The sequence below is a fragment of the Tetrao urogallus genome, assembly GCF_951394365.1.
Source record: "Tetrao urogallus genome assembly, chromosome: 10".
Lineage (NCBI taxonomy): Eukaryota > Metazoa > Chordata > Aves > Galliformes > Phasianidae > Tetrao > Tetrao urogallus.
Genome location: NC_136823.1, coordinates 11,236,300 through 11,253,289, shown reverse-complemented (window position 1 = coordinate 11,253,289; position 16,990 = coordinate 11,236,300). Strand labels below are relative to the sequence as shown.

At 42.8% G+C, this 16,990-nt stretch overlaps 1 protein-coding gene across 4 annotated transcripts in view; it reads right to left on the bottom strand.

Moving 5' to 3' along the window:
* Positions 1 to 6,556: 6,556 nt before the first annotated feature.
* The window catches only part of SLC6A6 (solute carrier family 6 member 6), a gene marked incomplete at both ends in the record, with an annotated part of 79,056 nt that continues 68,622 nt past the window's right edge, over positions 6,557 to 16,990 (bottom strand). For all 4 annotated transcript variants that reach the window (XM_079540184.1, XM_079540186.1, XM_079540185.1 and 1 more), the window contains 6 exons: positions 6,557 to 6,697; positions 8,495 to 8,665; positions 9,282 to 9,382; positions 10,308 to 10,410; positions 11,393 to 11,530; positions 14,341 to 14,453. In XM_079540184.1, the coding sequence (XP_079396310.1) occupies positions 6,557 to 6,697; positions 8,495 to 8,665; positions 9,282 to 9,382; positions 10,308 to 10,410; positions 11,393 to 11,530; positions 14,341 to 14,453 (767 nt within the window). The remainder of the gene's footprint in view (positions 6,698 to 8,494; positions 8,666 to 9,281; positions 9,383 to 10,307; positions 10,411 to 11,392; positions 11,531 to 14,340; positions 14,454 to 16,990) is intronic.

Below are 16,990 nucleotides of genomic sequence, written 5' to 3'. Positions count from 1 at the left end.
TGCTGGGATGCAGCGATGCTGAGAGACCTCACTGCCCCGCAGGACAGGAGCAGGTGACACCGACTGGATGTGCCCCAAGGGGTGTTTTTGGTCTCTCAACAGGAGTTTGCTACTGTTCTTTTTTTTTTTTTTTTTTTTCTTTAAATAATAAAAAAAAATTCTTCTTAACATCTCAACTGCAGAAGTAGATGCAAGAGATTTAGGAACCATGCATATCATGCTAACATGTACAATGCTACGGGCCCAAAGCCTTCCCTTGTACGCACACAAAGCACACATGCACAGCTCCTCAGCACAACCAAATTGCCTTTTTTTTTTTTCTTCTTCATATTTTTCCCCACTTTTTCCACTAACTCAGAGCACAGAGAGCTGCTCCACGTCAGGCTGTCTGCTCTATGACAACACGAGCAGCAGCGCTGTGCTGCAGAGCTGCAACACAGGGAGGAAACCTCCACAGTCATCTCACCCCTTTCTAAACTGCTTCTAATTCGCTTTGCTCCTAAAGCACAGAACTGTGTAAAGCATGGAGCAATTACGCTCTGACAGTTTTACAGTTTATTTCCAATTAGGACAAAGCCACAAAACAAAGAAGGACGTGTTTGGGCTGTCATTCAATACCCAGCAGGGTCAGGCTCTTTTCCAATGGCAAACCCTGCAATCAAACTTCTTCACCTCTACTGGCCATGTGGGAATGATTATTTGTTTTCTTAAGGTTTTAAACCTGAGAAATTCTTCCTTTTTTTTTTTTTTTTTTTGTCAAATCACATCTGAAGTTTTTTCCACCTTTAGGATGTGGGTAAGCTGGAATCACCAGCTGACAGCTGGAAGAAGCATGCAGAAAGTTATTTCCTCTCTTTACTTTTTGAATAGAAATGAACAAATTCAGATTATTATTACTTTTTAAAGCAGAGAATCGTTGTGCAGGAGCAGCTGTTTTTGGGGATGGCAGAGTCACACTCTGGGATAGGGGCAACTTCCAGCTGGGGCTCAGGCTGCCTGTGCCAGAAGTAATTCTTGAGCAAATCTTCCAGCAAGCTCAAATTAACCACTGATACCAACAGATCATTTTCTGTGACTGAATTATGGAGCTTGGGGGTGAGGGGGGCTGCTTTTGTTCATTGGTTTCTCCACTGAGAACTTTCTTTCTTAATCTTATCTTTGATTACAAGAAATAAAAAGGAGCTACTTAGGTTCTGACAGTTCCCAACCTTTGCTCATGCAAATATACAAATACACAATTAAATGCTAATCCTCACCACAAAGCTTTGGATGCTGATTTTGGAGGAAACAAGTCCGAGGCTGCTGCCTGAGCCCCCTGCACTCCCACCTCCCACAGCAGGAGCCATTCTGTACTTGCACAGAGCCAGGCATCCAACCTTGAGAATCCCTCGGCAAGGCCAAGGCCCAGCATTTTGGCACTGCATCTCCCTTTCAGTATCTCAATTTAGCCAAGTCCATTTGGATGCCCTGGAGGTCAGCACTTCCTAAGAAAGCGGTGCCTAAACCATCTCAGTTCCCATCCCAATAGCTTGGAAAGTCATATGCGTAATTTGCAGCTTCGGAATGGAAGCAACGTCCCCACCTGTGTGCATGCTTATAGGGGTGGAAGATTTCATCTACTAGCCTATGTAAGAACAGACCTTTTTATTTTCCTGTTACTCAAAGTGAGCAACTTGCATTGAATCTTTTGGAAATGATTTCAGGGTCATCTTTCTTCCAAGTATATTTGAGCTGCTTAGCTAACTTAGACCACTCCATTCAATACACAGTTTGTTTAACATTTTATATACACTATGGCCCCACACATGATCCTGCAGCGACTGCAGACGTGGAAGCTAATAATCAGTTATACAAAGGGTTCAAATCTCCCACCAATGGAGTACTGCCATTGGCACAAAGTGGGAGCTTAGAACCCCAGTGTGACAAGCACAGCCTCAACAAAACTGCAAATCTCCTTGGCAAATAAAAGCAGACTTGAAGGAGACTTGTAAAAAGCCTATTGAATGGAAATGTTCATGTGTCTTCAGAGCTGTTTGAACTGTTCTAGAGCTGAGGCAAGGAAGAGGAACAGGAACATCTGCAGTTGAGAAAGGTGGATACACAGCAGAGTGCAAACTGCTGTAGAAGATGCTACCCTGACAGTGGCAAAAAAGGTTCTGCAGATACATGGGTTTATTTTTCTGTGTGTGTGTTACACCAACCATAAGGCTGCACCTTCTTTTCTCTTTCCTCCTCTCCCCAAGAACAGTGGAAATCAGCTTTGCTGCTCCAAGACTATTTCAACTAACTCTCCACTCCTGAGCTGCATTGCTGCTGCAGGTTGAACACCAGCACTGTTTAAGATGGTAAATACAGCTGCTACACTTTGATATTTCCATTTACTACACAAGAACAAATCCATGGTGGACCTACTATCTCACACTTCAAAAAAGACTTTTCTAAATGCATGGATCTGTTTGGACCAGATGAAAAGGATAGCTATGGATGGAAAGGTAAATGACAACAGTAGCAACAACAATAATAGTAATAAAAACCAGTTCTATTTATGAAATCATATTGTTTAAATACCAAAATACAGAATACTGGTAAAGTCCCTTACAATAGATGCCCATTCAGTAAGATCATAACTAGTCACAGGTGAACTACAACAGATGTTTGGAAAACTGAGAAAGATCGGGAACAACTCAGAGAATCTCGTGGTGCAAATGTATTTGCAGTTCTGCCATCTCCCATCTCAGCTCAGCTGGGAAGGAATGCTGCTGGAAATGTGCCATTTCCAATCCCATAGGAGCTGAGCAATACAAAGGTGTGTGGGACATGAAAGGTGTGCTTTTGTTTTGTTCTGCTGTCTTTACATTCAATGCTCTCATCCTAAAGATCTCTTGCCAAAACCCACACTTATTTTTAACAGTATCCAAACCAGTTCACTTATGACTAGCCATGATAACTCAGTATAAAGTTCCTCATTTACAAAAAACAGGTAAAATAAGTCACAAATGTTTAAACAATCAGGAACAAGAAATCACTTGCATTTGCAATCATAAATAGGTAGGAAACACAGACTTAAAAATCATTTTTTAATAATTTTGGCAGAGGATCACATTGAAATGCGAATTTATCAATATCAACAAGAAAAGTTCAGAAACCCGATAAAAAACGTCAGGTAAAAAACACTTTAAAATGTGCATGTGCTCATTGGAACTCAGACCCCATTTTAAAACAGAAAGAATCATTTTGGAGGGGAGAGGGGAACTATTTTCCAGAAATGTTTCTTAGCTCTCTGTGAGCCCCAGTCCTCCCCTGCAGTCATGCTGACAAGCACAGCAGGGCCAGAGCAGTGTACTTGGAGATCGCTTGGATGAGGTTGTTGCATACGTGCAAGACTCTCTCACATGGTACATGGAAGCAACTGATTTGAATGGCACAAGTTCACATCGAAACGGGGCTGGGTTCTGGTTCTCTGGTTGTTGTACTTTTAAAGGTGTAGTATTGGCCCTCTGGTTTTCAGCACAAAGATGCTCTCCACAAGTGGGAGATGGCTCACTGAACTCACCAGACATTTTTGATGTAGTCAAACCATTTTTTCCCTACCTAAAGCTTGTCTCATCTCTATAGTACAAATCTGATGTGCAAACAAATCTCATACGCAGCCATACGGCAACATATCAAGAAAATTAAATATAAATTAAGCATCAGTGTTTCATCTACACTCACATAAACCATTAATTTAAACTCCCCCCCCAAACCTCATGCTTCAATCTTAACCCAGGCAAGCATGCCTGTGCACTGCAGACACTAATCATAACTCAAAAACAAGGGTCCATGTTGAATCCCACTGAAAGAGTCATCTACAATCACATTTCCTTCCTTGATGGTTAAAAGATTAAAAAAACAGAAACAGCTGTTTCCTTATTTTGCACACATCTGATGGCAAATTCCAGCCAGAACCCTCCTGGCCCAATAGAATTCCTGCTTTCAGAAAGGCAGTCGCCACTGCCCTGCAGCTGAAATCAAAGAGTTTGCCATCTCCAGCTGTGGAAAAGTTTCCTTTAAACTCCTGTAATACAGCAACCAGAAAAAAAAACAAACAAACAAAAAGCAATGCTGACATTGCTGGTTTTGTTGCTGCAACTCAGCCCTGTGATGTAAAAATATGTACAAATTCAAACTAGAAAAAAAAAAATCTTTTTTTGCTTTTGGTCCATCTCTTAACTTTAAATCACCCTTTTTCTTTTACAGTAATACCAACAAGTTATTCAACAAGTGCTGCTGCAGCCAGTTAGTCCATGGGACGTGAACAAACAAATCAAACCTTCTGAGTAGGAATGTTTCGAATTGGATATGTTCCTGTTGAAATGACAAGATCTGCCTTGACAGAGTAAGCTGACAGCAAAATCAACAGATACAAGCTCTGCTGTTGTCATTTCCTCTAGATACCTTTGGATAGCCTAATATCGGGGTATCATAAGAAGAAACCCCCCCCCCCCCAAAATAGAATGCCCACAAGAAAAAGCTGAGTTTTGACAGAGAATCTGTTCCCAGCACAACCTGCTCAAGTTTAAAACAGAAAAAAGACTTCTGTCCATATCTTGGACAGTTTTCAGGGAGCAGCTCCCCGTGGAAGCATCCCCCTGGCCCACACAAAGCAGCACCCAGCAAAGCTGCTGCACCCCCACTGCCACACTCCTCCCAGTGGTGTTTTCCTTATTCCTCAGGTCAACCTGGAATGGCACACAATTCCTTCGGACCAAATAAATACAAAATATTGCAGTGCTACATTTCCTTTGCTTTAACTCAAAGTCCCCTATGTCTTGTTTCTTTAGCAGACATATCCATAGGCTTTAGAAATATGTCTGCCACCCTCAAAAAGAAACTGCAATCTAACCTAATGCTGGGCAAGCAGATGGAGAACCCAGAAAGTTATCATCAGAAAGATCAACACAGCAGAAGAGCGATACAGGAGCGCAACAGCAAAGGGACCAGCATAGATGGAATGGTGTTACAACAGAAAAGGAAAGGTGCTCACCCATCTCTGAAGCTCTAGGCTCACAGGAAAGACTCCACAAAGGAGGGATCTCCAATCAGAGAACCTTCCAGAGCGGCAGTCAGCCCTTAAATGGGGTCTAAGAGAGCTGCAGCCAGGTTCCACCCCTTCTGGTCACACAGCTCAATTGCCTTCACCTGTGCTCCCAGGCTGACCCGGTCCTTTCCCAGGTGCTCAATCAGTGGTTCAGGCTGTGACTCAGCAGTTAGCACACACCAGATCCACTGCTGCTTTAAGAAACCAAATCCTTCTGTCTGTTCCCCCAACAGAATCCAATTCCTCCAAATAAATAAATAAAGAGAATCCTGGTTACCAAACCTAGCAAAGCATTCTCGAGATACATGGATGAAAAGTACGTGTTTGCTGGCTGATATTATTATCTTCCTCACTATTATTATTAACAAGGCTATAAACAGTGCTTACGCCAGGTGTAGGTGAGTGGCTCTGTTCCTGGTGTTGGGGATGACCTGCACTGTGCCCACCTTTGGACAGTCAGAGTCCACAAAGGATTGGTGGTTTTTTTTAAATTATTTTTCTGCCCCAAACAAAGTCCAATAGTTAACATGCAAATGAGTGAGTGGGCAAACACCTGAAGCACCAAGATCACAGGTGCTGCTCTGTGCTGCTTGGGGTCAGGCTGCAGAATTCAAGCTTATTCCAGTGACATCTCTGCTAAAGTCTTTGCTGGAACACTAAAGAGCAGGTGCTGAACCCGCCTGATCACGCACAAGCAGCAGGCACTTCACCTAAACAAAAAATAATAATAAAAAAAGAGTGAGCTGTGCCAAGTCCTGGAATCACCTTCCTCAAGCCCTCCTCTTGTTTGTGTGCCTGGTTCCCAGCTCTGCGCCTGCAGGAAGGGCTGTGAGGCTCTTCACACCCAGCTCCTCTGCCCACTCAAACACCCTGCTCCAGCTGCCCGCTGCTATCTCTATTCAGGGACTGTGCTAAACACAACTGCACCCTTTTCCCTCTTGTGACCCTGAAGCCTGTCGTTTACCACAATTGAACCAGAGGGTGGAAATACTACACCTTTGAAAATTCTCTTGAAACAGCATCTTCGTGTTTTGTTTTGTTGTTGTTTTTTTCTTCTCATATCTCTCAACAGAGCGCCTTTTGTGTGTTCTGTAGGTTACCCTGCTCCCAACCACACCAGCACCTAAAATTGCTTTCTGAGACTTGAATATATTGCTGGCAAGACAATCAATTCAAGTGGTAAGGTGTATAACGTTTAAGAGATAAAGATATATATATATTTAAAAAAACAGTAATAGTAAATTCCTGTAATATGTCTAGTCTGATATGAATGCTCTCCCTCTACAGAGAGACATCTGCTGTGATTACCTTACAAAATATTAAAAAAAAAAAAAAAGCACACACAAAAAATAACTTTCTCTGTGAGAAATAAAAATAAATCCTAGTGCAAATATAAAGCTCTGTAAACCTGGTCCTATGAGAATCTATGGTTAGTAAACGGCAGTTAAAGCAGGTTTATCCTCTCACAGAGAGAGCTCACATCATGGTTTCCACAATGATATGAGTTGGCTTGATCAATCCGCCATTCGAAGTTCCATTGGGGCAGAAGGGAGTGCCACTCTCTGTTTCTTTGGACCACCGATTCACTTCCTTGGGGGCAGCCACTGCTTTTATCCTCTGAAAGAAAGGGGGAAAAAAAAGCAAAGGTTGAGAGACCACACAGTCCACTGGTCTTCCTGTGCAGAACGGAGGACGTGGCAATTCAACCATAGGGCTGTCAGATGTGCAAGGCTCTGCAAGGGCTGTGCAGTAGTACCATGGTGGAGGTTTGCTCAGTGGAGCCTGACTCGAGGCAGGCATGTCAGAGGGCACTCACAGCTTTATCCAACACTTCGGACTTTCAGTGCTGCAGCTGCTGCTCAAGTTACGCCTCTTCTCCTTCCTCATTTAGAAACAACTCTGCTTTTTAGGCCGCCTTTCATTGCCAAGTGGCAACTTCTCTCCTACATCTCAGTTCACAAAGGAAGAATGAAATGGCATCTGAGCAGTGTTTACTCTCTTCTCTTTCCTAACATGGTCTTTGAAGAGTGCTTTGGCTACTTTTAGACTTGTCTTTCAATAGACAGGGGTGACAAAGTGGGCAAGAAAATAGACACATGAAAATGTTCTGGCCACAGCTGAAAAAGGCCATTAGCACTGGGAGGAAAACAAATTCAAGTGTTTGTGCCCTGGGAAACGTTCCTTCCTTATTCTATTCTGTTGGGTTTTTTCCTAAGAGTCCCACTTTCTCCTCCAAGAATACCCTGGGCTGCATTTAAGACCATCTCATTATGCAAAAACAAAACTAATCTGCAACCTTAGGAAGAGAACTGCTAAGTTTCATGTTTGCACAGTCTCTAAAAACTTTCCACAGGAAGAAAAACAAACCAGGAGAACTGGTGCTGAAATGTGAAGGGCAAGAGTTTGCCTGTACATCTATATGAACCTGAGAGAATCTGCACTGACAAGTCTGACGCTGAACCCAGATTTTCCAAAGATCAGAAAAATCCTGATCCAGTGTTTTGATTTGACTCATTAAGAATTAAAACCAATCAACCAAAAAAAAAACACAACAAAAAAAAACCAAACATCAACAACTTAAAGCAACCTAAAATGTGAAGCACGCTGTCAGGAAAGTTTGACTTGCATTCAGTCCCCCAGAGCAAAAGCCATGCTTGAGAGCCACAGTCCATACCTGGATCCAAATGTCCCTGGAACTAAGAGAGCTTTCAGATAGCTGCGTTCGATGCAGGTATTTCTCTCTGTTTTCTCACTGATTTTTAGGATGGTATTTCCTTTCCCCATGGGCAGGAGAAGAGAGACCTGGCACTGACAAGCACTGAGAAGCACCTTGGACTGAGTGCTTGTCTGCACATGAAAGCAACAGCTTTCCTAGCTGGAAACTGCAGAAGTGGGAAGCAAGTAAAATCACCTGGTGTTTGTTTGAGGCCAGAAACCTTTGTGTTTGCCAAAAGGACAGGTGATCTTTAACAGACTTATCTGCATTCACTGCAGGGGAGGCATCCAACTTTGCCCTACCTGGACAAGGTGGCAGTTTTCCAAGCACTGTGCTCATTTTGCATAGAACAGAGCAATTTAAAGCTCCCTTCCTCTTCTATACAGACTGTGCAAAAAAAAAAAAGGCTGTGTGTTTGCTCATGTTATAATCCAACTTATCAAACCGGTGAGGAACAACAGCATATTGTGGCCTATTTTCCCTACAAGTACCCCTCCTTCTTTTAGTAAGGAGAAGTGAGAGCTACCTCAAACAACTTCTCTTTTCCAAAGAACGTGTTTTAATGTTAAAACACATTGCTCAAAGCAGAAGTGAAATGCAAAGAACCTGCCGAGATCCCCAAAGGCAGCTCTGCTCTGAATTCACTCTCCCATGTGCAAGGCAGTTTCTGACTTTAAAGGGGTGGTGGTTTCTCTTACCTCGATGAGCGACCCGTCTGACCGTATGATGCGGATGACCATCACCATAGGGATGCAGATCATGGAGGAAAGGGCAAGAACCCATCCCAGGCCGATTGCCCACTCAGGGTATGTGTAGACCTTGTTGTAGGTCAGTGGTTTGTACTTGGCCAAAGAAAAGACAAAGCACCCCTGTCGGCGAGAAAGGAGAATTAAATGAGTCTCAAAAAGGATTCAAAGCAGCATGGCTCTGATGCTATCACTGGTCCTAAGGAAGACAGGCAGCAAGAGGCAGAGTTGACAGATGTATATTTTAAATGAATGGGGACATTATTCTTCCATTTAAATTATTATAAGAGCATCTACATCTGCTCCTAAGTAAACCTTTGCTTGGTAATAGAGTGTTAAGCGATTGTGCTGAACAGCTGCAGTACATCACCTGTCCTTTTCTGAGCTCAAACACTTGCTAAACATTGCAAGGAGCTTACTTGGAATGTCCCTCCCAGCAAATAAAACAATCTACATTGAGTGTCTGCCTCAGACTGGCAGTCCTGCCTTGGGACTTTTTGTTAAAATGGCCTTGTAGTTCTATTACTCAAAGTAATGCTCTTTGGAGTGCATTACACTTGTGTGTCACAAACGTAATACACAATTTGTGTGGGCAGTCACATTAACAGACAATGTCTGAGAAGATACCAAGCCTCCAGCAGCTCTGTAAATTGGTCTCTCAATGCTACAGTCTTCACTTAAAGAGAAGCAAATAAGAGGAGGCTTAAAGCTGCCCCGTCAGCCTAGGAATAGGACTCACCACACAAAGAACTGGTGTGATCACAATCCAGCTCCATTTCATCCAGGGACCAGGTCTGTATCCAATCATATCCTCAATGGCATCATAAATATTATCAGCGCCTGTATTGGACAGTGAGTAACTTGATCAGAACTGGACAAATAAAAGCCATGTAAGAACTGCAGAATTACAGCCGCCTTTCTTGGCCCCCAGGGGGTATTTAAAACAAGGGTGTCAGATGTATTGCCCAAATTACCACAGCTGTGAAGTTTAAGAAGATTTTCTCCCTCAGAAGCTCAAAGGCTGGGGGAGTCTCTGCTCCCACACACTCATTATTTAGATGCAGGAGTGCAATGCTAATCCCTCCTGCCCCTGTCATAATCATATTCCTCCCTCCTAAGTCTCGCTGAACTTGCCAGAGAGATCATAGGGAGAAGAACACAACAGCAAATGGTATACCCTGCTTCTACAGAAATTGGACTGGCATAAAAAGAAAGCTTGGCTTATTCTGCTTTCTTAAGAAGATGGAGTATATGAAGAATCAGGGAAACAACCAGTGATAAACACTGATCATTCCCAAGCTACAATCTCAGGCAGCAATGAAGGCTGCTCTCAGACTTTGGTACTCAGCATCACCTAAAAAGAAGGGGACAGAATATACTTTCCTGTCAGCTTTCTTTTTGTATTTTCTATTTGTCTGGCTTGGCCTTTGCAGACATTGCTGCTTTGAAACAAAACTCTCAGAGATGAGCACAAATTTTCATGGCTGGCCAGACTTTCAACTCTGCTCTCTAAACATAACACATATAAACGCTTAATTGTGCCTTTATTAATTAGCGGTGAAAAAAACATTCATTTTCGTGTGGAAAAACACTGAACACCTTCATCCCGGTGCACATTTGTCTCTAAGTGGCCAGTGCAAATTTATATTAATGGCATGTCTGTGCTGCTGGGAGGGTGATTCTGGGATGGCTGATGATTAAACGTTCGGCTGTCAATACTCTCACTAACTCATCCCAAAGCATCAGGTGAAAGTTTTTCACTTACCATAAACCCAGGCTACAGCAATACATTCAAAGAATGCAACCCACAAAAGGCATACACCACTAGCTGCATAGTAGTCAAAGAGTTGAAAAACATACATGCCACCCTGTAACAGAGAGACACAATGCATTAGGGTCCACCAGGAAAAAGATCTGAATACTTCAAGCCCAGCCCCCAGCAAAATCTGCCAACAGACCTTAGTGACTGCTGCCTAACAAGCAGAAATAGCAAGAAAGTGGCATTGCCTTCCCTGGGGCATGTGCTTGTTTACTAGAGGAAGCATCCTAAACAAGATGACAATCAAACAGAATTAAGCCACTTAGTATAATCTACTGAGACACTTAAGTCTTTCCTTCTTAAAAGTATTTTAGGATGGTCATTTATAGGAACAAGTGACCTGAAGAAGCAGTAGGTCCTTTAACATGAACGCATCACAAGCACTAAAAATGCCATCAGAGAGGGTCTGCACTTACACTCTGAGTGAAAGGACTTTTTTCACTGGAATCTTTTCCTTTCTAACTCCATTTATTTACACTGTTCTGCTCCACTCCTCCTTTTACTAAACTGAACTGCATGTGCCTGAAATTGTACTTGAAAAAGGAAGTTTGTCAGGCATCTCTGTTACAGGTGCTATTTCAATTCCCGCAATTGTCCTCTTCCAGATACAAATACTGCTCAGATTTTATTTTTAAGATAAATAACACAACAACGTTGGAACACATTACTATTATTTATAACAGAATCAATTCAAGAATATTTAATTGATTCAAATCAGTTGAACTAAGACAAAGTCTTTTTTCCCCTGCATGCACTGAATGGGTTCTTAATTTGCTCTACTGAAGGTTCTCCATGTGTCTCATCATTTGGAACCTGTTGTTAATATTCACACTCGTGCTGATCAGAATGAAATTAATGAGAATTCATTACTCCGTTCCTCAGATCTAGGGATGGAAGAAGCTCTCTAGATTTAGAGTGCCATTCCTCTGAGTGGCTAATTCTGATTCACAGCTAAAATAGATCTCAAAATGGCTTTTTTTTAAAAAAAAAAAGAAGCAATTTAAGCAATTTCCAGCAATGCTGTTACATACCTCAGTCACCATAGTTAGTCCCAGAAGATAGCTAAGGAAACATACTATAGCGATGAAGATTTCCCGTCGGTAACCCTTCCTTAGGAAGGATGGGTGCAGATCAACTAATGACGTGATCTGTCCTTCAACTTCAACAAACTAAAGAGGGAAACAACAGAAAGAAGTGACTTAAAAGTTATCCGCCATGCGTTTCATCCTAGCTCATAATTAAATGCTCTGCAGCAAAGCTTCAATCTCAGTCTGCGGCAAAATGCTGCAGAAAATGAGGTATTTCTCTGTAACCTAAAGGTTAAAGGCTGGGGGAAGTTTTCAGTTTGGAATAAGCTTTCAGAATTGATGTTTGTTTCCTAGCATCCTTGCAAACTACTAAAGGGGCATTGTGGATGAAGGCCGCAAGGATAAAGGAACTTAGTTTGATGACAGGAAGGCACTTATGGCTTTTATGTTGTAGCTGCTCCAGATGAATACGCAAGGCATGCTGGTAGAGAGGCTCAGAGAAAACCCTCTAAAAGCCCAAGCTGCCCAAGTTAGGAGGGTACCAATCAGGTGTTTTTTTTTGATGTACTAGAAAACCTCACAAGTACTATTTAGATTAATTCCACGGTTGGATGTAATTCTACTCCTGAATTTGCTACAGCAAATCTAGCCAAGGGAAAGCAGGCTTTGATATGAACTAACAGCCCCTCTTGCCTGAACCTGTATTTTCTGAACTGGTGAGCAGAGTTCTTCTGGCTGAGGCTCTGGGGCACTTCATCAATCACGATGGAAATCTTGGTACAGTTCCCATACAACGGCTTGGTAAGCTGTTTGCACAGGTAAAACAAAAACAAAGCCCTGAACAGGTTAGCTAAAGTCTAACCAGCTTTTGTACTGACTTGCCATTTGAAAATCACACGTAAGGTTTGTAACCCGAGTTAACCAAGTAACCAAATTTGAATAAAAGTTCAAAGTTTACTGGAAATGAGATGCATTTCACCCACTGAGAACAGTGACTGCTGAGCTCATAAAAAAATCCACAGAGATCATTCAGCACTTTCACCTGGCAAGGTACAAAAGCATGAAGAATACTGAAGGCACAGGGACACTATGGACAACCAAGACTGCCCCTGTAGAAAGGATCTTCATTTTGAGTGGGTACATTATTCTAAAACCAACCATTTCTCACAGGGAGTCTATGAACTAGCATTCTGTCAAGAACAGACATCTTTTCCTACCCAGTATCTCTTTCCTTTCGCACAGCTGAGAAGTGCCTTATAGCAACTCTCCCTCTTTGACCATGAGCTGAAACATCTTTTTGAAAACACAGTTGTCCAGCAATAACTCCGCTAGATTTTGCAGCCTCCTGTCTTGTTGTGACTTATGAAAACTGGTTTTGCTCCTAAACACAACCCTTTGGTCTGATTTGATCTTAGCCTGCTCTGGCATTCCAGAAACCTGCTTGACTGCGCTCCAAAAAAACCCAACAAACCAGAGGGGTGGAGGAGAGAAATTAAGTGCTCCAATTAGTTTTAATCATTCTACGCACTGAAGAGCTTTTTAAAATTACCAGACAGCTTCCAATTTGCATAAGCACAGGCTTGCTGAACCACAGCACTGGGAACTTGTAACTTCACTTTGCAGTGATTGAAAGTTGCTCACTAGAGTTCAAAGATTAAAACAAATAGCAATTTGGGCCAGAGTATCAAAAATACAAGAGAGAACAACTGGCTAAAAATCTATTTAAATATTTATCTTCATACAAGAGAGGACAAATAAACATTTCACCCTCAACAATTAAGTTTTTGTAATCTCAGTTCTTTTCCATTTGAGTGCAGAAAGCTGTCTGTTGCCCTGAAAACTTGAGCAATTTTGAATGTGCAGTTACTGTATAATCCTTTGCTACATATATTTCCTTGGAGTGAACCATCTAGAAATGATTTACAGGCTCTCTTGTGAAATTTACTTCAGCATTCCTATAAGCAACCAGTGAGAAAAGTAACATAACTTCATGGACTAAGCTTTTTGATTTTTTCATGGTCACTAACTAATAACAGTGCATGCAATGCAATGAGTGCACTGGAGGCTTTCTGTACCATTCAGAGACACTGAATGCACGCTGATGTGCATGATGTGAAAGTCAGAAGGATCCCAAGCTGCTTGGCACCTCTGAGCAGAAGACCTGAAAAAGAGAGTGGTTTTGCCCTCTGTTTGTGAAGCCACTATGGATACAGTGATACTGTGCTTTTTGTGCCTTGTGATGACACTGCAGTTAGAGGAGGTTTTCTGACTCTTAGTAACCTTTGAAGTCAGTACTCCATGAAGCTATTATTTCTTACAAAGCATTTCAATGGTGGTGTATACTAACTGCAGGTGATCGCAAGGGCACAAAATACTCTGTGAACCAGATTGCAGTCTTCTTGGATATAAGGAAGAAATTTCTTGTGATAAGGGCAGTGAGGCACTGGCACAGACTGCCCAGAGAGATAGTAGTGCCCTGTACATGGAGACAGCCAAGGTCAGGCTGGATGGGCTTGGAGCATCTGATGGAGCTGTAGGTGTCCCTGTTCACTGCACTGAGGTTGGACCAGACGGTCTTTAAGGGTCCCACCCAACTCAAATGATTCTAAATTTCTAAACTCAGGAAGTTCTTCTCCAAAGTAGGAAAATACTGAACATAGCAAAAATGCTGGTATTTTGGGGACAGACTGCACTCACATTTAGACAAGGGTAAGTCCCTCTTGCACTCAGCCAGCTCCTGATGACAAAGACTTGCTAAGCAACATCATGTTGACTACCAGTCAACAGCCACAGATCTATTACACATAGTCCCTGCACCAAAAAGCAACACAGATGAATTCCTCATAGGCAGCATTAGAGAAATTCTCCTCTATAATTCATGCCAGTGTAACTGGCTTTGCCCAGTCAGCACTGAGACGAGAAACCATGCACCCCTTACCCATCGTACTGACCTGGCTATCCAGTCCAAGCAACAGAAGCATAATAAAAAAAAGGATTGCCCAAAAGGTGGGCAGTGGCATCATGGACACAGCTTTTGGGTAGGCAATGAAGGCCAGGCCTGGACCTAGAGAAAGAGAAAATAGGAAAGGGGGAGGGGAAGGGAAGAAAAACAGTAAGTACCAGCTCTGTGGTAAAGGTAGCACACTCAAATGCAGGAATGCCTGGTTCCGTTCAGATAAATCCAAACGCGGCTGGAAATACCAGAAGTGAAACAGTTTGGCTCTTTTATCTGAAAACGAAGCACGCATGACTAAAGCAGAAACCATAGGCCAACCCCCGAGGCATTGCTAACTGATCACCAGCTTTAACATCCGTTTCAGACATGTCAGTAATGGAGGTGTTCCTACACCTGCCCACAGGGACACAGGTCAGTTTTGGGGCTGGGGGGAAAAGGGGTGACCCAGGGGAATGGCAGAACCCTCACAGCTAGCCCACATGGTCGTGATGAAGGTGATGATGATGAAACTCCTTTTTATGCAGGGAAGGGATTCTGTTACAAAAACTCCCAGGGGCCTTCAGTAAGGCAACCACTGCCCCACTCCAGACACAACTTCCAAAACCAGCTTTTCTAGAGCAGGGTTTGCACTCTCAGGCTGCTCCTTTGCTTCTGCAAACCTTTACTGCTGCACTGACCAGGCTAGTCCTAGTTCTATCAGCTGAGCTCCCTGAAACAAATGCCTTGTGCAGTTAGGAGTCCTGTCACCTGGCCAGCTTAGGCAGACCTGCCATAGTGACAATGAGTATGAGCAACATGACCCACAGCTATAGGATGTGTTGATGCAATCTGGGGTTACCAGGGGGTTGGGACTAGAGCCTGGTTTCTCTGCCCTGGAAACTAAAGGCTTGCTGTTGAATGCTTTTTCCTAGCCTGGCTCTTGCTGCACCGTGGACCACTCACACCCACACACCAAGCATACAGGCAGTGCTCTCACGTGCTGATCTGCAAAGGATCAGCCTGGAGCTGTGTGCTTTCAGCTATGGCTTGGGAGAGCTTCTACTGAGAGAGAAGGAGCCCTCTCCAAGTGGGAGACAGGAACAAGGGGAAGCAGGCATTTACAGCAAGCTCTCAAATTGGCCCTAGAAACTGAATTTGAGGGCAGATTTAAATACAGATTAAACCCAGAAATACCTAGATCAGCTTTAAGAAGCCTTGAAGATTTAACACTTCCCAATTTTGAAGTAGATTTAAGTAATTTTCAAAGGTAAAAATGATTTGTTTTTTTAACCGCTGCAGTGTGGGGACAGAACTCTGATCTCTGACCTGTGCAGAAAAATCTCTACGGCTGCTCTTCCTACCTCCCACTTTTCCTTTCCAACAAGAGAGATGGAAAAAGCAAGAGAAAGAGGTAAAAAAAGATGATTTTTTTTTTTCAAACTAAAGAAAACTTTAAGTCACAGAAAATATTTGAACAGAAATAAATACAAATTAGCCAACAATCAAGCAACTAATTTTATTTAAAATGAAACACTGCTAAGATTTTATATGACAGAAGATACCAAAAAAAATGGTGAATGTATCAAATTGGGAGGGGAGGAAAAGTTTTATTTTTCCCCCAACTCAGTGGCTACAGGAGATCCTCCCTCAGGCAGAACTGCTACTAGATGGCATTTGCAGTTATCTGTGCAATTATGAGACAGATGTAAAACTGCTCTCCTCAAAACCTGCTGCAATTCTGTATGCTTTGGCCATCACAAGCGTCCCTGTACTGCACTACAGACAAGTAACAAGTGCCCTAATCCCTCTTGCAGCTTTTATGTTATTGCATGTGTGGTGAAGTATTTCTTTCAAAATTCAAAATACTGCATTTCAAACAGAAATGCAGTATAATTTAAACTGGACTCACTATGATATTTTTTGTGTCTACAATGCTTTGCTTTCTCCCTTTAAAATCAGATGTTATTTATTAAAGGTCTGATTTCACTGGGAAGCCAAAGGGGGTTTAATTTAACTCTGGTGTAAGCCTACTAAAGCCAGTGGAAGCCAGCAGGAGCCACTCCTTGCTGATGACAAGGTGTGCTAGGAACACTGCTACAAGGCTGAATTTGGCACAGGTTAAAAAAAAAAAAAAAAAAAAAAAAAAAAGTGGCCATGAGATTCTTCTGCTAGCAAATTTATTGATGTTCCCTGGATGGCAGGAGGGCAAACAAGGAGATAAAGTGTCATGCACAGGTCACAGGGGACTTAACACTCTGGGCAGAGATGAGGGCAAGCAGCAGGCACTGCCACTGTGGACAGTATCCTCTGCCCAGGGCTAGAGCCAAACAGCAGTGCCTCTGATCACCTTTTTTTCTGACCCAAGGGAGTGGTTCTGACCTTGTGTCATGAGAAATCAGAAAAGAAAACGCCCAAAAAAGAGGCTGAACCACCTGCTGAATGTCTGTGCTCTGAGAAGTCAGCCCCAGCTCCGGGATGGGGCTTCCTCCATGGCCTGGGACGCTTGTCCCAGCAGGACTAACTGGTCTGCAGCAGCTCCACACCAGACCTCTGCTGAGGAAGGCAGCAAAGAAGGCCATGGGAAGTGGTTTGGATAATCTTGGTAATGCTTACTATCATATAAAACATGGCTTACTATTTAGCCAAAGTTCAGCCAGAGATGATGA